The 21,483-nt window shown below is 43.0% G+C and overlaps 1 protein-coding gene across 1 annotated transcript in view; it reads right to left on the reverse strand.

The window, feature by feature from the left end:
* LOC137337856 (solute carrier family 22 member 23-like) overlaps positions 1-21,483 on the reverse strand; it is a 101,486-nt gene that overhangs the window by 19,357 nt on the left and 60,646 nt on the right. Inside the window, exons 4-7 of the mRNA XM_068001771.1 lie at positions 15,838-16,006; positions 12,072-12,199; positions 11,803-11,905; positions 6,677-6,903 (exon numbers count right to left, since the gene is read on the reverse strand). Coding sequence (XP_067857872.1) covers positions 6,677-6,903; positions 11,803-11,905; positions 12,072-12,199; positions 15,838-16,006 — 627 coding nt within the window. The remainder of the gene's footprint in view (positions 1-6,676; positions 6,904-11,802; positions 11,906-12,071; positions 12,200-15,837; positions 16,007-21,483) is intronic.

Here is a 21,483-nt window from a genome sequence, read left to right on the forward strand (position 1 = left end):
GGCTATAAGGGTTAAATTATGAGGCCAGGTTGCAAAGACTAGGCTTGTATTCCCTTGAATATAGAAGATTAAAGGGTGATCTAATTGAGGTTTATAAGAGGATTAACAGATTTAATAGAGTAGAGAGAGAGAAACTATTTTGTCTGGTGGGGGAGTCCAGAACAAGGGGGCATAACCTTAAAATTAGAGCTAGGCCGTTCAGGGGTGATGTCAGAAAGCACTTCTTCACACAAAGGGTAGTGAAAATCTGGAAAACTCTCCCTCAAAAAGCTGTTGAGGCTGGGTCAATGGAAAATTTCAAAACTGAGATTGATAGATTTTTGTTAGGCAAGAGTATTAAGGGAAATGGAACCAAGGTGGGTAAATGGAATTAAGATACAGATCAGCCATGATCTAACTGAATGGCGAACAGGCTCGAAGAATTGAGTGGCCTATTCCTGTTCCTAGGTTTGATCCGCAGTCTGTGCTGGCTCAGCAGGACAGCTCCAGTCCTTTTGGCCTCTATTTTTTTTTAAGAGGGGAGCAGGAACCAAGCACGCGAGTCTGGTAGCATGTGGAGAGTTTGGGGACGTGGAGGCCCTGCCGATCTTAATGACAGAGCATTATTTAAATAAAAGTTCCCGGAATCCTGCTCAACATCTGAACAGATTCATTACCTAGCTGGCAGGCGGGAGCAGCAATTTGGCTGCAACCGGGGATCCTTGGGAGCAGCCCCTGGCAGTCAGTCGGAGCAGTGAGAGGAGGGGTTCCAGGGCAATCGTGGATCAGCGATCGGGGCTGGGTGGTGCCTGTGCGGCCGGTGATTTGAAGGGGGGGGCTAGGGATTCCCATGCAATCTGGGGGGAGGCCGGTGCTGGGGATTTACTCGCGATCTGGGGAGGCCCATGGTCTCCTTGAGGGACCTGGGGAGCACTCCTGCTCCTCTTGGCCCACGATGAGTTCCAGAAAAAATACATTTCTTACACTTACCTGGGCCTCTTCCGGCCAGTCGGCTCCTCCTGCCATGTCTCTGTTGCCGGGAAACAGACAAGGCGGGACTCCCACTGGCTTGACGCTAATATTACGTCGCAGCGCCGATAATGTGATTGGGCAGTGACTTTGAATGTTAAGTAGGCCCCCGCCTGCTTTTAGCAGGAGACTCACTGAAGGCCTGAATCGCCACCATTAATATTACTGCGGCCGAGAACACGGCGGGTTGGAGGCGGGATAATTTACAAGACTTTAACCCTTCGTTCGACCTTTTCCTGCCTCTCAGGGTGGGTGGGGGTTAAAATCGAAGCTTTTATCTCTGCACAATAAAAGAAATATGTGCACGTGTTGAATTATTTTCTGCATGGGGCATAGTTTTTTTTGCATGGGTTTGGCCCTGCTTTTGTGCACACACCAAATGATCTGGGGAAAAAAGAAACTAAAAAGTTAAAATCTTTCAACTGAATGGCTTTTAAGGCTTTCGGACTATTATAGATGATCCCTAGAAGAACACTGCTTAACGTTTCAGTGCTGATCTTATTAAATAGGATTCAGGAATTCCACACAGGCAGAGCATTTGGGAATTAGCAGGATCCCAGCATGAGAGAAGCAATTGTAATGATCTGTCTTTGTGTCAAAATCCTCCTCCAGCACTCAAGTGAATGAACATGCCCAAAGTGAGTTGGCAGAACTTCACTGCAACCAGATTATAAACACAAAGCGGAAAAACTGTAGATGCTGGAAATCTGAAACAAAATTAGAAAATGGTGAAAACACTCAGCAGGTCAGTCAGTATCTGAAGCTAGAAACTCTCCACAAACACTGACGGATTTGCTGTTTAAATAGTTTATCTTTTATTTTGCATCAATGACCAGGTTTGAAATCTCTTCACAGAAAGTAGTTTTTTTTTTTGCTGATTTCCTTTTGCTTGGGTGAAACGGTGAGATACTCAACATTAGCAAATAGGACCGCCTTGGGGATTAATGAATGGCCAATCAATGAAGGATTAATGTCCACATTAGTGACACGCAAATGCCTGTACATCACGAAGCCCAGCCCTACTGTACAAGCAATTCAGCAAGTGAGAGCCTCACCTTTTGTAAATACAGCCAGGTGTCTGACAGTTTCAGGGCAAAGCCACTGGAAAAACTAGTTTCAATAATTGCGAAATGGCTTTTGGTGGACGATATTAGTCACGGAATGATTTTTCTGTATTTCCAAAAGAGTTTCTTTTCATGCAAACTAATCTCTACCTTTCCTGTTTTTTGGAAGCCCCTGGGTCACCTATTTTCTTCTTTGCAAATCAAAGAACAAAAGATAGTGATAATACTGCCCTGTGTAAGGCCACCATAGAAACAAATCAATCAAGCCTGCTAGTATTAGACAATCAACAACCCTTTAAATAAATTCATGATGTGGAGATGCTGGTGATGGACTGGGGTTGACAATTGTAAACAATTTTACAACACCAAGTTATAGTCCAGCAATTTTATTTTAAATTCACAAGCTTTCGGAGGCTTCCTCCTTCCTCAGGTAAACATTTACCTGAGGAAGGAGGAAGCCTCCGAAAGCTTGTGAATTTAAAATAAAATTGCTGGACTATAACTTGGTGTTGTAAAATTGTTTACAATTAAATAAATTCAACAGCAGGATTTTCACCTCAGCAGGTCATATGGTTATTGGGTCCAGTTCAGCGTGAAATTGCAGTGAATTTTGAGCAGCAAACCTTTGCTTCGGTATATCTGTGTAATGATTGACGCATAAAAGCAGGTGTTACGTGGCTTAGATGCAAGATGCAGGAAACACTTACACCTTGAACATACAGCTCATTCCACATAGGAGGTGTTGAAGCAATAAAGTGCAGTGGTGCTGTGTTTGGCCCAGCACACATCACCCCTCCACAAAGCCAGTGTGGAGAAAATCTGGGAAAAGGGTCTTTTTAATTTTACATTCCAGGGGCTTGTGCTACTCAACCCATTTTTCTAGACCAGCGATATACTGAGACACAGGTAACTGGATTTAACAGTTGGCTTGTGGGCACGCAGGCTTTCAGAATCTGAATTAAAAGACCAATATAAATGGGGTTAGGCGGCCTGACTGCTGGAGCAAGGCCAAGTGAGAGAGAATGGCAGAGCAAAGGAGAGGAACAACCTGTAAAAATGCCAGGTTTGATTATTTGCTCTAAACTGTAGTTGGCTCTTAGTCTTTTGGGCAGAAGCTGGCATAAGGTTAGTTGTGTGAGGTGAAGCTCGTGACTAGAAGAGTGATTTGTAATGCAATAATGCTGGTATATTCAGAGGGGGCATTGGGCATGAACTAATAAACTGCCTGTGTCCTGTTTGCAAACAGAAAAGGCAGTGATACTCAGGGTCATTTGTCACATGTACTTGAAAGGCCATAGTGTCAGGGTATTGCTTTCCTGCCTACTATCAGGCACAGCTAGGGTTGGCTTCTCAGTGGGATGAGGATCCTACCATGTATTTGTATGGCAGTTTGGGGATCAATCAATTCCACACATCAATGGATTCAAACAAGGTAAAACGAGGTGCTTCTGTTCTGTTATACTGATTATGCAACTCCCAGAATAAATGTCGGTGTATCAGGTAACCTTGCGTTGTTGCTTAGCCCAGTGATCCTCTGCCATGTGATAGACCAGGGATGAGCAGGCAGAAAACCAATAAATCAACCTGTTTGCACATCTTTAGACACCATGGTAAAACAGGGGACACCACCAAGATTGAAAAAGGTGAGGTACACCAGGAGGCAATGATTAGTTTGGGTTATTTACTTCATGAAGTCACTCAAAAAGGTGCAAGAAAACAGCTTGGGGTTCACTTAACCTCCAATTTTCATAGTATCATAGAATCATAGAATGATGCAGCACGGAAGGAGGCCATTCGGCCCATTGTGCCTAAGCCGGCTCTTTGAAAAAGCTATCCAATTACTCCTACTCCCCTGCTCTTTCCCTATAGCCATGTAAATTATTTCCCCTTCGATAAGGGGTGGGGTAGAAGAGAGACTGGAACCTACTCTTAACCTCACCCTGGTGATGTTAGCTTATTGCTGAACTAGTTTGGAAGCTTACTGGGTGGGGAATGACAGGTGTGAATTTGGAGCCTGTCATTCTTTTGCACGACAGGTTGATTGTTCAAAGCTCTGCACAACACGCTATCTGTGAGAGAGATTTCTTAGTTAGAGCTGGGTTGGATCATCAAGTACACACAAAACCGAGAGTCTTCAAATTCAGACAACTCCTTGTGAACATTTATAAATCAGTTAGCAAGCTCTCATCCCACCCCCTGCTGAAGCATATGGTAGCTATTTTTAATAATGATTCTGTGTCAGTTCGGATTACAGTTCCTCAGTTTTATAAATCTGGCTCTCTGATCCACCAAAAACTGGGACTATGATTCTTTCGGTGCAATAAGAGAGTCTGTTGCTAGGATGATGCAGCTGGAGTTAGTAGTGTAAAAAGCAGGCAGCCAGTTCATGAATGCAATATTAAAGTGCTACTGATGCTTTAGTAACTGGGCACTTAACCAGCTCACTTCAATCAGTGGATACACAAGAAAGGTTAGGAAATGCTAAATCTAGGCTCATACTCTGATTGAATTGTGAACCTGGTTAAGCTGTTAGTTTGCAGGTTATAGCACCCCCAATAAAATGGTTTTCCTGGTACCCACAAGTTTGGAACAATGGGATAGTTAACTGCATGTGCTCAGCAGCATTCTGACCAGGGGGAAAGCAGGAGGCTGTAAGACAGTTTCAGCTCTTAGAATGTCCATTGCATAACCGTGGCTTTGGGCCACAGAGAAAAGATTTCAACTGCAGATGCTACACGTTAGGCAGTGTGGTTTCGTATAGGATTCACGTACCATTTATCTATCTGGAATAACAACAACTTGCATTTATATAGTGCCTTTAACGTGGTAAAACGTCCCAAGGTGCTTTACAGGACCGATTATCAAATAAAATTTGACACCGAGCCACATAAGGAGGTATTAGGACAAAGAGGTAGGTTTTAAGAAATGTCTTAAAGGAGGAAAGAGGTAGAGAGGCGGAGAGGTTTAGGGAGGCAATTCCAGAGCTTAGGGCCCAGGCAGCTGAAGGCACAGCCACCAATGGTGGAGCGAAGAAAATTGGGGTGCGCAAAAGGCCAGAATTGGAGGAACGCAGAGATCTAGGAGGGTTGTAGGGCTGGAGGAGGTTACAGAGATAGGGAGGGGTAAAACCTTGGAGGGATTTGAACACGAGGATGAGAATTTTAAAATTGAGGCATTGCTGGTCCGGGAGCCAATGTAGGTCAGCGAGCACAGGAGTGATGGGTGAGCTGGACTTGGTATGAGTTAGGATGCGAGTCAGCTGCCTAGGCCTCAAGTCTGGAATTCCCTCTCTAGACCGCTCCACCACTCTGTTCTCCCTTAAGACGCTCCTTATAACACACCTCTTTGTCCAAGCTTTTGGTCACTTGTCCTAATATCTCCTTATTTGGCTCAGTGTCAAGTTTTGGCTGATAACACTCCTGTGAAGCTACTTGGGATGTTTTATTATGTTAAAGGCACTATATAAATACTAGTTGTATTTGAGCAACTTTGAATTAAGAGTAGAGTGCATCATTGCATCACCAAAAACATCACTGCAATTGAGATCATTTTAACTAGGGAAGACGATAGTTTTTTAACCTGCTGAAAAATACAATTAGCTGTTGAAAGGGACACTGTCTTCATGTTGGATAAAAATTGTTGGAGAGGGAGAAGAGCTTTATGTCATTTTCATCAATATGGTGATATATGCATGTGATATGTTTAACACAGCTGAACTGTCTGTAAACAAGAAACAAAACAAATTTTTGCTACTCTTCTAAAAAAAAATGGAGATGCTGCCCTTTTAAATTATACACACATGGAAAAAAAGGTCAGCATTAATTATATACTAGTGTAATTCCACCTTGAACTTAAGACCACTAATGTCTCTTTGGTACAGCGCTTCATGTAACACTTGCATTGTGTTGGCATGTCTACCAAGAGCTGACAAACAGATACACAAAATCACATTTTACTGGGCAATTTCTGAAGTGAAGTTGCTGACTTTTATCCAAGGGTTCACATTTAAGTACAAAATAATAAACAATTTGAAGATTTTAGAAACAAGAGATGAGACATTGTCATTGAGATTCTTAGAAGAGCCCAGGAAGGTGATAGGCTGGCCAAACCCATAGAATTATGGATGTTTGGGAATGTGTAATAAAGAAATGTCCATCTGTATAATGTGAAAGCCCATACAATGGCCAATCAATCGACACAAAAATATTTTGGATCTGAAGGTGATTGTGGGAACAAAGGAAACCTGGAGGACACAATCTCCAAATAAAGCAAGGGCCTTCTGCAATGTAGGATCGAATAACAGTACTGCTCAATAACTATTAATACTTAGAAACAAAGCACTGAGTTTTATTATATTCTAAGGTAGGTTATAGTTTAAAAAGATTGCTTAACTTGGAGTTGGAGCTGAATAATTTTTGTACACCTTCTCCCTACATCCACCCCCCAATGTTTCCATTTAAAACTCTCCAGCGAACCTGTCCACCTTCATGCATCACTTGAAAAAAAGGTTACTCCAGGGTAGAATACAACCTACAAACCCCATAAAAACTAGAGGAGCAATGGGGTAGGAGGGGGGAGGGAGAATAAACAAAAGCAGAACTTACAGCTTATGAGGCCCAACTGAAGGAGGGAAGCCAATGCAGTGAGGATGGTGAAGAGTAGCAGAGTGCCCCTTCGCCCCATAAGTCCTACAAGAACACACATGATTGCACAGGAGAGAATTCCAATCACTTCCATGATATAGTAGTGGGTGTAGAAATTACTTAGACTGTTCACTTCATATTCCATCAGACTCTTTGCAAAACAGTTATGGATCCCAAATCCTGTAAGGCTGAAAAAGAAATCAGGAATAGAGGAACAGGGTCAGAGAATAGAACACAACCATTTACAGATTGCCAACTTGTAGAGCTCTGACAAGCCCAGGCTTGTAAACAGAACTCCAATATCCTTTCAAAATAAATATCAGGAATGGGCAGTTACGGCAACATGAAAGAACCCCCACACTGGCAGGAGCACAACAACAGGCTTCAGTTTCCCTGCGCCAGTCAAATAGGTGTCGACACATGAACAATGACCACTAAGGGGAAGTTATCCAAGGCTGCCAGCGCATGTGCAACCTTACCCCCGTATTAACTGGCACCTTCAGCAAATGAACATAGGAACATGAGTAGGCCATTTAGCCCCTTGAGCCTGTTCCACCATTCAATGCAATCATGGCTGGTCTATGACCTAACTCCATATACCCACCTTAGCCCCAATGAGAAGAGAAAACAGCAAGGAAAAAAAAATGATATATTAAGCACTCATCTTATGGGCACTGAGACAGTTACATACACATTAAATTCTGGGTGGCAGCAAATAAAGGCTTCATTAAAGATGTTCAGAAGGTGTCATTATTATGAATTAAACCCTCTCTCCAGTCACTTTATTTGATTCCGGGTATGGAAGGGTTGTCTTGAGGAAAGATTGAACAAGTTGGGTCTATACTCATTGGAGTTTAGAAGAATGAGAGGAGACCTTATTGAAACATACAAGATTCTGAGGGGACTCGATAGGGTAGATGCTGAGAGGATGTTACCCTTCATGGGGGAATCTAAAACTAGGGGGCATAGTCTTAGAATAAGGGATCGCCCGTTTAAGACGGAAATGAGGAGGAATTTCTTCTCCCAGAAGGTCGTGAATGTTTGGAATTCTTTACCCCAAAAAGCTGTGGAGGCGGAGTCATTGAATACATTCAAGGCGGAGTTAGACAAATTTTTGATCAGCAAGCGAGTCAAAGGATATGGGGAAAAGATGGGAAAGTGGAGTTGAGGTAAAAATCAGATCAGCCATGATCTCATTGAATGGTGGAGCAGGCTCAAGGGGTCGAATGGCCTACTCCTGCTCCTATCTCTTATGGTCTTATGGTGTTCACAGGAAGCTGCAGTTTACATGAGTCAAAACCTACAATTTTAGAACAGACCGAAAGCAAATATCGCGGCCCGGGATTAACAAGCTACTCTTTTATGGATAACATATAGGGTTGCACTACTTCACACAATCACTTTCAGGAGATGGCGATCAACTGCATAATACACTTTTCTTGACAGGCTAATCTACTAAAATCAGGTTTATTTACAAATAGAATTACTTACAGAACCAAATAATAAAGGGAGGTATTAAATGGTACTAGGGATCTGGTGACAATTTGCAAGAGGTCTGGTGACAGTTTGCAAGGATTAAGCACATATATCAATCCAAGCAGTCTCCTGATAATTCTTCTGGCAGGTATGAAGACAAAATGCTTCTTGAAAGAACTATGCAATTCTCAGCAAAAATTTAATATAGTCTGGAAGAATTGCATAAGCACTGGCTTATGGAGTTTGGTATGCTCCACGCAAGATGACCAAACTACCCAAAGTGTTCTTTTTTTAAAAAAAAAATTAAGAATTTCTTTGAACAGGCATTTGCTTTGAAATTCAATTAGTCAAGCAAAGGTGATTGGCTGAAAAATATGACCTTTAAACACAAAGCCATGAAGAAGACCACAAGGAGTGTTGATAAGGACCAAAAATATACATGGTCTTGGTTTGGTCATACAACAGAATTCATCCCATAGTTTCCATTAGACATGTTCATTTCACACCTGGTTCAAAGAACCTTCAACTTAATTGTTTTCTGAAATAAAACCAAGCAGCGTTGTTCCCATAGCTGAGATGGCAGCAGCTTCCATTCTATAGCCTGGAGAAGACACAGCTTCCATTTTGAAAAAAAGTGTGTTGCTTTTACTTTTAAGATTATATGAGCTAAATTAAAAGACAATAGCCCTGATTTTAACCTAACCCGCCTGACAGGAATGGGGTGGGTTTGGGTCAGACGCCCATTTTAAACCTCGCTCGATTTTACTCTCCATTGACTTGGCCCAACCCGAACCAGTCCCATTCCCGCCAAGGGGGTTAAGTTAAAATCAGGGATAATATATCTATTTTTGTCACAGTCTTAAACCACAAGAGTAAGGCTCAAGTAATTTCTGGATATCCTTAGATCTCCCAAATTAAATAACAGCCTTTTACTCACTCTGTATGATCTATTTTTAAAAAAAAACCAACTTCAATGAAACAAAATTAATTTTAAAACCAGTCCAAAAATTACTCGAGAAGTTATTGCAGTGGCTGCACAATGTTATTATTGCAGCACTCATAGCAGTATAAAATCTGAAAATGATTTCACAGCTAGAAAGTTAAAAGGCCATTTGAACCAGTTGTCTGTATCAAAGAAGATGTTCAATACTGGAGAGTGAATGATCAGCCTGTAATCTAATTAATGAGTTCAAGGGACATCTTAAATTAAAGAGCAAATCTCAAGCAGTTTATAACCACCATTTGAATCCCAGGCCTTTTGTTTTATTTAAAGAGAGTGTGACGACAGTGTGAGCAAAACAGGCTGGAATGAATTTTGACACCATCAGGGAAAGATGCAGTCATTAAGCATAGGGTGCTTCAGTGATAGCATCTCCTTGACTGTACATGTTGATTCAGCTGTGTCAAATTGTTGCGCTCAGTAACTTTGCCAAACTAATTCAGCAAATGCCACTAGTACTTGCTGGATAAACAAAAACATTTACCAAGAAAATGATTCGTAATGTGGTTGTTGTTCCTTGCAAAGGTGTTTTTTTTTAAAAAAGGGGCCTGATGGGAAACCTCGCTCTTTAAACAGAAATATCTAGCCAACAGTAGCCAGATTAGAGGATCAAAAAGTTCTACACAAGTGATAGCTAGTTTTTTTTTAAAAACATAGAGACATTGTCAAGATAGTTTCAAAAGGTGCAAATTCATAGATGGTAGTTGATAACCATTAGCTTTTCAATTTATGGACTTCTTTCGGTAGACAATGGGACAGATTTACCTGTGAAAATAATGGCGAGACTAACGGGGCTCACCGTTATTTCTGTGGAAATGGTAGAGCAACTTTCGGTGATCGCACATGCGCGGTTAAACGCAGAAATCCGGAAGTTGCTGTACCCGATGCGACCCTCCTCCATAAGCTGCGTGAAAACGGCATCTCGCCGTCTGGCTCCCCGTTCAAATGAATGGAACTGACCTGATGGATATGAACTAATCTCGCCAAAAATAGTACATCAAGTCATTTTAAGTCTAAACACCCTTTTAACGGCATAGTAAATCTTGATGGCTGTCAAACAATCTCTCTGGCACTGAAAATTAACTTTTACAAGTGTGGAGTCTCATTCCTTCAGATTTTAATTGTTGTTGGACACTTAAAAAAAAAATGTATTTTTAATTATTTTTACTTTTTCTTTGTCACTTTTATCTCTGTCTCTTAATTCAATATTTTTTACCCTCTCTTTATGTCGCTTTCTGTACCTGATTTGACATTGAATTCATTAGTCTAACTGACTCTTCCTGGTTCTGACGCTGCGTGGCTTATTAACATGCTCAATCTGATTGGTTATGGGGATACACAGTTACTTGCCCCGTTCGCACAGGTCCCGGATGCCCTGTAGAGGGCGCTGCGTTGGATTGAGCACCAGATGAGTGAAACTTACCGGGCAAAAGCCCATGAAAAGTCTATGGGCGAGTGCAAGTCTAACAAACGGCGGGCACTGTACGTTCACCGCTCACAGGAAAATCCTGCCCATAGAGTTCATGCAAAGGGATCTAATTCAAAGGTGTCCCTAAAGTAACCCAGTGTGTCCCAGCTGTATTGTCTTTTTATAGGATATATGGATCCCGCCTGGGGGAAGGTTTCCTTTGTTTGTTATCTGTAGGTAAACTATAAATGTATTTTTCACACATTCATTTACGATTTTGCTACAGATAATTAACATGACAAACTTTTGGACCTTGTTCCAGTACTACTTAGGCCCACTCCTTGGTAATCTCCTCCATTACATTGATAATTATGTTGAGTCCTGCTTTCACATTGACCTGCAAGGTTCCTATGCTTTGCTTCCCCTTTCCACCTGTTACTCACTTTTACATGGTCAATTTCTTTCCCCCATTTTATTTTCTATCTGTACCATTTCCTGCACCTCCACTTTCACCTCTCCCAATAGTGACATGGCCACTCAACTTTCATCTCGTCAACTGTTGCCAGATCAGCAAGACTTCCCTATGGCTCACCACTAGCTCCCCCTCCTATTCTGAACCTTTCACCTTTGGCCTCCTATACTCCTACACCAAACATAACACAAACTTCAGGTACAATGCAGGTCCTGCAGTGGCTTGGCGAGCCTAACGAGTAAGTAGCTAAGCCATAAAGACCACGAAAACCCTAGGTTTGATCCATCGTCTGTGCAGAGGTAGCTGATCTCAGTGAAGGCAGTAGCTGGGCTGCTACAATTGAGTCAGCAGCCAGGATAAGACAGTGGGGGAAATAAATGTCAGGGTTTCTGCTCCTGATCACTCTCCAATGTGCTGCAAATATGTGTGTCAGGTGAGGACGTGATCAGGCACAGCCATGAAGTTGCCAGTGGTTATATAGCCTGCCAAAACTAACCACCAAGGCTGATGCATCAACAATGGCCTCTTGGGAAAAGTGCCAAAGGGCATTTAGTGTTTACGTAATTATACTTCAGCAAGGAGTCAAGCTGGTGGGAGAGGTGGCCAGGGGAGAAAACTCGTTAGAAAAAAAGCTAATTGGTTTTCAAACCATCATCTCACTGAGTTTGCAAAATTACAAATGGTAAAAATGAACACATTTTTCAACGTTGCTTTAGAAAACTCGTACTTACGAATTCACACAAAGTACTAAGATGTGCTTCCACAAGATCCTTGTATATAGCAGTTTGACAATGAAAGTTTTTTTGGGCTTTATTTTTGGCTCTTTATCAAGTTCTAAAGAGAGGGGAAAAAAACGATTATTTCAAATCACACTGCTTTGCCAGAGAGGCCACTTGTAAATGAGAATGGAACTTTTGTCATTCAGCAACTTGGCCGTCTCATTAACCTATTACAGCACTTTTACAACAGTACTTCACATCACCAGTAACACTCATCTCACCTGGAAGAAATTCTTTGACTTCACCATCCAGGGCTATTCTATTATTGTGTACAAATTCCAGAAATAAGTCTTTGGCAGCTTGGAGTTGCTGTGTGGCTAGCAGCCATCTGAGCGATTCTGGGAAAATACTAGAAATAAAAAGCCTTATGGTAATTAGAAGTGTAAATACAGTAACAGATACTGTAAATTCCAAGGGTGCAAGGTTCAAATGTTAATATACATGTTGGGTAAGCAATAACAGGGCTTATTGTAATTGCAATTGTAAATTGTCCTCAAATTGCCTTTTTTTAAAAAAATACAGGGACTCATTTAGTTTGGGTTCTGGGAGACTGCCTTGCGTTTACTAAATCCAGCTATCTTACCCTGGTGGCAGAAAGTTAGACCCACAAAAAATAAAACTGGCTCTGTGATTCCACACTGGGGTAAGGGTCAGATTCAGTAGTGTAAATGCTGGGAGCCAGCTCACAGACACAAGTCTTCCAGAATCTGAACTAAAAAGTATGTCTGTATAAAAACAGCTTTAGTCACCATACATCACAGAAAAAAAACAAATGAACCAGTCAGCTTTGTTACAATAGGCCTATAGCAAACACTGCAGAAATTATATATATTTTTTAGACCACAATAATTACATTACTCATTAACATCCATGAGATAATGCCAACTGGATACGGTCTGACTTTTTTTGGCAAGTTTTGTAATACTAATCAAGGTAGGGACGTCACTGCTAATGAAACGAAGCACTCTGCACTTTTAGCACCCACTGTCACTATTGAGCACTCAGGTTTAAGAATAGCGCTGCCAGACGTAGAGTAATGCTCCCTCTGCTCTGCCCCAACCTCAGAGGAGTCCCAACTACTACAGCAATGTTGCATTTTCTGGAGCAGAATGGGGTAGAGTACCTACCTCCCCAATCGCACCGTTTTTCTGCCCCCCACCAATTTAACTCCTGGTTTTCGGGATGCTTCGGACACACTCGGCGAGTGACTCATAAATTTGCATAAGTCGTGATCCTATGGTGCAAATAGGACCCCGACATGAATTTAACCTGCACCTGCCTGAGTCTCGACCAGTGCCAGAGAAACCTGGTGGCGAGCAGGATTGGGGCCAGCAGAGGTCCTGGAACGCAATTTAAAAAAAAAGTGGTTTGCGTGTGGGCCAGGAAAAGCAAGAGTGCTCTTCCGTTCCCCACACGGAAATCTTAGGCCTCCCTGCCCCGGGCTTCTGCACCATCCGCGATGCCTGGCCGATCCCCCACCCTCCCCTTACCACTTACCTTAGTACCGGTGACTATTCCCGTGGGTCTCGGGCCGCATCCTTCGACTGCCCGAATTCCTGCGCCCCCCCCCCGTTGGCCTGGTACTGACTCCTGCTGAGTTCCAGTTGGAGACTCACCTCCAACATTGAAATGCCACTCATCCCAGCACCTGCACGCTGCAATCACTCGCCGAGTTAAAACCGGGGCTATCGTTTTTTCACTTCACTCAATCTGTAGTAACGAAATCAGATACATTCATCCCTCTGCCTGACCATAACAGGGGAGCGCAGGGCTTCACTAGCTTTTCTTTGTGCACTCAATAGCTGTATTTGTATCCAGCAGACTAGAGGATTCTTTGAATTGGCATGATCTAAAAATTAGTCATGCTGTCGTGCCACAACCAATAGCCCATGTCCCCAGGCAACAGGGGCAGAAAAAAAAATGAAGCCGGGTTTCCACTGTTGATCAGCCTCCAACGGCCGTGTTGGAAAGTGTGGTCATTGGGTGAGACTAGACTGGCTGTGATGCCCTGCCAACATTAAACATCTAAACTCAGACAGATACTTGGAAGTAACAGTCGGCAGCTACAATGCCATCCTTACTATGGCTGCCTTCAAGAGAGGAGGAAAGAAAATGAAAAGCAGAAAAAACTCATACAGCTAAGTAACTGGATCTAAAACAGCGACACAGTCAGTGAACAGCAGACACAGGAATATCAGTTCAATATGGCAACACACAGTCACTTAACACCAACATCCTCATATCAAGTTGACAGCTTTGTTTTGTGGTTATTGCCCATTTGCTTTTTTATTAAAAAAGAGTCATTGTTAAAAGAAGAAAATACTGCAATTCAGGAAAACATTAGCATGAAGAATTGCATAAATTTGATTCTGCTGAAAGAGAATTGCAGTAAATTTAAATGTGTGAACACAGTGAAAGCTGTCGCTTGGAATTTTCCTATTTACAGTAATTTACCCAATTTAATCCCAATGTAGACAATTAGTTTAGCTGGTTGAATCCAATGCAAACAAATTTCATTCCCATTGTCAAAGAGTTGAAAATAAACCTAATGCAGAGCATCACTTGGTGTAATATCACTCATATCCTGTTGGCATTGCAACACCAACAGGCCTTCCATGCTGTTGTCAGCATAGGTTAAATCACCCCAAAAATACCCAACGTCTAGCCTTTAAAGTATAGGTTTTCAAACTATGATCCGAAAGGTCAGATTTCTATCATTTGAGGCCTGTTTAAACCACAAGCTGCAAGTACAGTGTCTAAAATATTCTCTTTTCTGTATTTTTTGACTTACCAGAACCTCATTTCTTTTGTGATATATTAACTAAACAAATGTGTTCTCCAGTGGCTGCACTGTTCGGATCTCCTCCCCCCCCCCCCCGCCCCCCCCTCGGATCTCCTCCCGACCCAACCCCCCCCCCCCTCGGATCTCCTCCCGACCCCCCCCCCCCCGCCCCCCGCCCCGCCCCCTGCCCCCCCCGCCCCGCCCCCCCCTGCCCCCCCCGCCCCGCCCCCCCCTGCCCCCCCCCCCCGCCCCGCCCCCCCCTGCCCCCCCCGCGGATCTCCTCCCGACCCCCCCCCCCCCGCGGATCTCCTCCCGACCCCCCCCCCCCCGCGGATCTCCTCCCGACCCCCCCCCCCCCCTCGGATCTCCTCCCGACCCCCCCCCCCCCTCGGATCTCCTCCCGACCCCCCCCCCCCCTCGGATCTCCTCCCGACCCCCCCCCCCCCCTCGGATCTCCTCCCGACCCCCCCCCCCCTCGGATCTCCTCCCGACCCCCCCCCCCCCCCTCGGATCTCCTCCCGACCCCCCCCCCCCCCCTCGGATCTCCTCCCGACCCCCCCCCCCCTCGGATCTCCTCCCGACCCCCCCCCCCCTCGGATCTCCTCCCGACCCCCCCCCCCCTCGGATCTCCTCCCGACCCCCCCCCCCCCTCGGATCTCCTCCCGACCCCCCCCAACCCCATGATCCATCCCTCCCTCCCTCCCCCTGATCCCCAGCTGCAGCAGGCCTTCCTGCCTGACAGCCTCAAAGCCAGCCAGCCAATCAGGCTGGCGTGAAACCCAAAAGTGCAATTGATGGCCTCATTAAGAGATCGTGACCCGCCCACTTACCTTCCTGGTTTTGCACCTGAAATCTCCCCCCGTCACACCCCGCCACCAGCTTCTGGGCTGCAAGTTAAAATTTACTCCACGATCTCTGTGAGTACAACCTCCTGGAAGGTCCTCAGAAGTGTATCAATATTTAAAGGAGGTCTCCCACACACAAAAAAATTAGAAAACCACTGCCTTAAAAGGACATCTCAATACCATATGAAACAGCACCTGTGGGCTTCGGGGTATCACAAATGTGAAAACTGGTCAGTAAGTAATAATCCAAATTGATGATCATTACAAATAGCTGCTACTCCAAATCACACCAATTAGTTAAATATAAATTTATTGATTAGATATTAAAATGAGAGCATTTTGTAAAATAGTCAGACTTACCACCAGTAAGGAATCATAAAAATAAATGGACAAATGATGATAGCTTGCAAAATCTGCCAATCCTGACACAGGGCAGCAAGGCCTGGCATGAGCAGCTGACCTCCCATTGCAATGAAATTTGCCACCATGGTTATCATGAATCGGTGTCTAGGCAGGGAAACCTCAATACCTGTCATTAGACAAAAGGAATTTGGGATTAGCTGGAACAAAACTGCAACAATTCACATTTACATTGGGTACAATCCATAATTGATCACTTACCAAACTCAAACTGCAAATAGTGATCATCACCAAGGCCACTGATTTACAGAAATTAAATAAATCAAATTCCATTTTTGTTACATAGGATTCCAGCACTTTTACTGGAGTTTTGGGAATTGTATTCAGTGATTCCATCCATTTACAATTAGTCATTGGTTTATAGCGACTAAATTAATCAAGCATCATTTTTTATTATATGGGATCCTGGGATTGAATTCTACAATTCCATCCATTTTCCAAGGAAAACCATAAGTCAGTGGCCTAAACTGTCACAGATCCTGACAGTATTTGTCCTGACTGACCACTAAGGGAAATGGGATTTTCATTCAGAAAATAGGCACGTACAAACTTGTTCTAGGAATATACATGGGGCTACTTCTAGTTGACCAGTGCAAAGTGCAGTGTTTTAAAAATAAAGTTAAGTAATAATGGCAGATTAATGCTCCTTAAAAAAGTTGGTCAAAAGCAAATACTTCATCCAACCCTTGTTTTCAGTTAAAGTAAGCAACAGTTGGATAATATTTAACATGCTGAATGCTGTGAATTGAGAAACAGGGAGGGGAAGCAGAATTTTAATTATTCTTTTGTATTTATGCATTGAAGTGAGATGCTGGATTAGGAAATCTAGATCATAAATGAGATTGAATGATCTGACATTGTAATATAGACTTTGAATCTTATCTCCATCTATTTAGATTCAGTTGTACTGAGTCCAACTAAAAGCTGATTAAATATTAAACCACGTGTCACATGACTAGTGTATTTGGTTTTAGAAGGCTTGTCATCACTTTCACATGCCTTCAATGTACTCTATAATTTTCTAATGCTTGTTGATGGAGGTCTCCTCTGTTTTGAGGGACCTCAGACTCCCTATGTACTACCGATGGAGATTAATTCTGGAGTGTAGAGGAGTGTGGCAGGATACAGGTTTGAGATTAAACCTACATGGTGAGATCTTGACTATACTTTTCAGAGAGAGAGTGCCAAATTGAGGCCAGGCATTTCCCATTTGGAGTGCAGGGGGAAGGAGAAAAAAAAGAAATTAAAAGCTTTAAGCACCATTTTACGAAATGTTATGGCAAATTATCAGTAATCAGTGCTGGAGCCACTACAGCTGTCTCCAAATGAAAAGACAGAATTCAAGCACTGGATTCTGCAATGTGTCAGATCACTTTCCATCACACTTCTAGAACTCCTGATCAAGACATTAGACTTCAATTCATCAGCACAATCCCACTATAAAATCCCCTCCCTTTTGTTATTTTACTTTCTACTGTCCATCTGTTAACAAGTTTCACTGCAGACCTAGGTCAAAAGAAAGGCTTAGATTTGACTAATATTGAGACACAGTGCATCTTCTTCTTCAAAAGGCCACATATCAAATTCCCAGGAAAGAGGGCTACAGATGGCTTGCCTTTAGGCCTTTTCCATTGTTGTTCCGTAGCAGCCACAAGGATATTCACAAAAGCATCCTCTCTGTCCCATTTTTGCTCTTCCTTTGTGGAAGAGGCCAAGCCTCTGTCCAACAGATCGTGAAGATCAGAAACTCAATGGAGGGAATCATGGGCACATAGCCACATCATACTATGGCCCTTTGGTACACTAACGTAGCATGCCATAGCACAGCAGTACCTGTATTATTTAAATTTATTTGGCTTATCTTAAGACGTGGATCAAAGCAGCTGAATAGAGATCAGGGTTGGGAATGAGTGTTATCTTTATGCCTCTCAGTGCTGTGTATTTTTAAATTAAACTCTAACAACTTCTCTCTAAAACAAATGCCACTTCTTGCAGCAGTTTTCCAATTAATCTTTTCTCATTCCTCACTCACAGTACTAAAGTTTCTTGTTCCAAGGTCTAATTCTGCTGTTCTTGGCACGGTCAACAATCTGTCAAGCCTAATAACATTATGATCTCTGGTGCTTTAATATACCACCACTAGAGGCTAACTTTATTGATCTATTGAGGATTATTTTCCAACTTTGCTTTTGCCTCGCAGAGAGCACGTCAGAAATTCAGGTGCACGCTGTGCATGTTTTTCCAACCGAAATGGCAATTGTTAGAAAATGGTGTGCAGCAAATGCTTGAATTTCTGCTCCCCACAGACAAGGTAGCCTACAGGGAGAACAAGTTGGAACATATCCTCTTAAATATGATATAGTGCCTGCCTGCTAGACATGTTGTATGGAAAGAGAATGCTCAAACACATCAATTACAAAAGAAAAGAATAGTCAATCTTAAAAATCAGCCAGATCCAGCAGACTGCCTCCCGGGCTTCCCCAAAATGCCCCCTTTATCCAAACACAAACAAGAACCTGAGCTTTCCCCCAACACAGCCCACTAGTGCATCCCACTGAGGTGGTCCCACCTAGTCAAAATTGATTGACGCTCTGTGGAAGAGAGTTCAGAGAAATTGTGCACTCTGAAGGATGAACCTGGAGAAATTTTACAAACCTAGTCTTCTACCTGGCCTACTGGCTTGTTAGTACATTGATAACATAACACCCCTCATAAGCGTGCAAGACCCAAATTGAGCATCTGCCCCTAAAGCTATGGCTGCCCATCAGACACTAACCCAATTTGACAAGCACAACAAGACACCACAACAGGATTACCAATCCCTGGTCTCGGTCTTCACGGTCACCTAAAATCCAAACCCACTTGGTAAGGCTCACTCAGCATCACTTGATACCGTGTGCACTGGGCCATGTCTGCAGTCAGAGTATGCAGTCTATGTGTTATAACCAGAAAACAATTGCAAAGTAAACAGACATCCAATACTAGTCAAGTCAGACTGGAATATCTTCCTCCGCTTTTCTTCATTTCAACATTGACCTTTAGTTTGTACTTCATTACGCTTGTCTTAACCTGCAGCTTGCAGCTCATCTGACCTCACTTACCTTATTTAAAGCTGGCTTCTTTATTTCCTCAAACAAGTACAGGGCTTTTGTTGGTAAGTGGTGGGGAAGGGGTTTTAGAAGGGTCTTGCAGGAAGGAAAGGGGGAAGAAGAGTGTCCGGAGCAGAGAAAGACGTGTGGCATCTGGAGGAGCACTCCCGCTCCTACTAGCTCCACAAAAGGAAAGTTTTAGACTTACCATAAGGGCCAGCTTCAGATTTGCTGCGATGGCTTCCTGCTGGGTAAAATTGCATTGAGGCCTTATTGACGCAATAGGACCCCGATGCTTCAGGCAGACGCCTCATGCGCCTGTAAAACCCTGCAGGTTAACATTGCAAACGGTCAAAAATGATTGAAAACTGAGCGGGTAAGTAAACTACTCGCTTTTAACTGCCCATCCACTCAGTTTCCATTGAGCAAGTAGGATTAAAATCGACCCTCAGGTCTCCCCAACCATCAGATTTGCAGAACCAGGTTACATTGATATTGAATTGTGCAGCCAGTTCAGTGAGACGCATGCATCGTGAGTTAATGGCTCTACTGCAATGTAAAAGTATCTTTGCTCTCTAATTGACTGAAATCAGGCGCAGATTAAAAAAGGGGAAAAACTGCAAATGCTAGAAACCTGAAATAAACACTGAAAATTCAGTGCTCATTTCACATGTACAAAACATATACAATTCCCAATCTCAAGCTGTACTATTTCAAATGAAGGGATTACTTTTAGCTTGGTGCATGTAATTCTAATATTTGTACTAAATTCAGTGCATAAATCTCAACAAATGTTGGTACTTCTCCCTCATCTCCCCACCAAAGGATAGGCATAAAAGCCTTTGGCTTGGCAGATAGCAGTGGCATGCTGTCTTAAATCACAGTGAACAATGATGGTATTTGCCTGTGTTACGTTTTTGGGTTTGTACGCTAGGTATTTTCTTAGATTCATTGTTACCAGCCACTCCTGTAAGTGGACTCACATCACATACAAGCCAGAGAGTACTATTTCTGCCCAATAACTAAGTAAAAGATAGCAAGATCCGGGGATTGCAATAGAGAACCCATACTTTGTACACTGGCTACTGTAACGCATCATGTGCCACCACAATTCTCCTCTCTTCGACAAGCGGACTGAGGATGCATTCTTACTACACCAAAACTGAGGCATTAAACCAACAAGTAGCTTTGTTTACACAAGACAGATGAACAGTTAACTGTAGAATACAGTGAAATGTATATCACTCTACTCTCAATGCATAAAACAATAAAGATGCCACTCATTTTCTCTCTCAAGATAAACTTAACATATAGACTCACTTCTTACCCTGTGGAACAGGCGACCATTTGAAAACTGGTTTGGCTATCCTACTGGCTGGCTAGACCAAAACATTAAAACACAAAGCTTTAGGCTCTTGGCTGCAAGACTGAAACTGACTGCAGACTAACACAAAATGCTCCATATGACTTTGTGAAAGGAGACCTCTGGCCACTGAGCTGCCCATCAAAAAGTTTGACAGTCAATGACCCTGGTCCCTTTCTCAAAGGACTCAGACACGACAGTTAATCAAACCCAATACTCCAGGCCAGGCCTAACTCTGATCTGTTCCAAGGTAGTTTGGGATCTCCCAAACACAAATGCCATGTCCAGTGGACCATGTGGACATCGTGCAACTTGACTAACTGTTGTGTCAAAGTTAGTAAATTCAATGGAATACCACTGGATTCAATGGCTCTGGATATTTTGACCATTTTTCCACAAAAGGGTTCTGGATAGAAGCACTTTTTAAAAATAACTCCTAAGATTTTTGAAGCTTGCTTTGAAGGGGACAGTTCCATGCTGAGAATCAGAGGCCAGAAAAAGCATTTATCTAGATGGCCTCAGATAACAGGGGCTTGTTAAAATACTTTCCAGTGTATTGTGATTTGTGTGCCTCCTACTTTTGAGCTTTGCATAGAGCTAATTTCAAGGGGGAGGGGGCTGCATCCAGGCAGATTTGATTGGTAGTTCAAATGACCAGTCCACCATGCCAAAAGGGTCTGGAATAAAGTGACCTCACTTCCTGTCCAGGGGTGCTTTGGAAAACTGCAAGGCTGCAAGGGTAATCTTTTGTTAAAGGAAAACCTACCAGGGCCTTTGCTAAGGTGAAGGGGTTAAAAATGTTGGAGAAATAGCTAGAAAACCTCTTATTTATGACAAGTAAGGTGACCCACTAACGTAGGAAAGCAAGGTGCATTCTGATTTTGCACCAACTGAACTAAGCAAATCTGATTGTAACTACAACTTGTGCATTTTATCTTACTGTGAAATAAAGCAGTTTACAATTTGAAACAAACTTCTCCCCATCTAGTGTTAACTCGAATCCACCTGCTTCTGAGTGATTGAAGAAACACGTGCAAAAGACACGGAGATCCAATTCAGGTCACAGCGGGGTTTCTGTGGGTACTTCCCTGGGTTAGACTATGATAGTAGTAGTTACAGGGCAGTGTGAGTCAA

Source organism: Heptranchias perlo, chromosome 2 (assembly GCF_035084215.1).
Source record: "Heptranchias perlo isolate sHepPer1 chromosome 2, sHepPer1.hap1, whole genome shotgun sequence".
NCBI classification, from domain to species: domain Eukaryota; kingdom Metazoa; phylum Chordata; class Chondrichthyes; order Hexanchiformes; family Hexanchidae; genus Heptranchias; species Heptranchias perlo.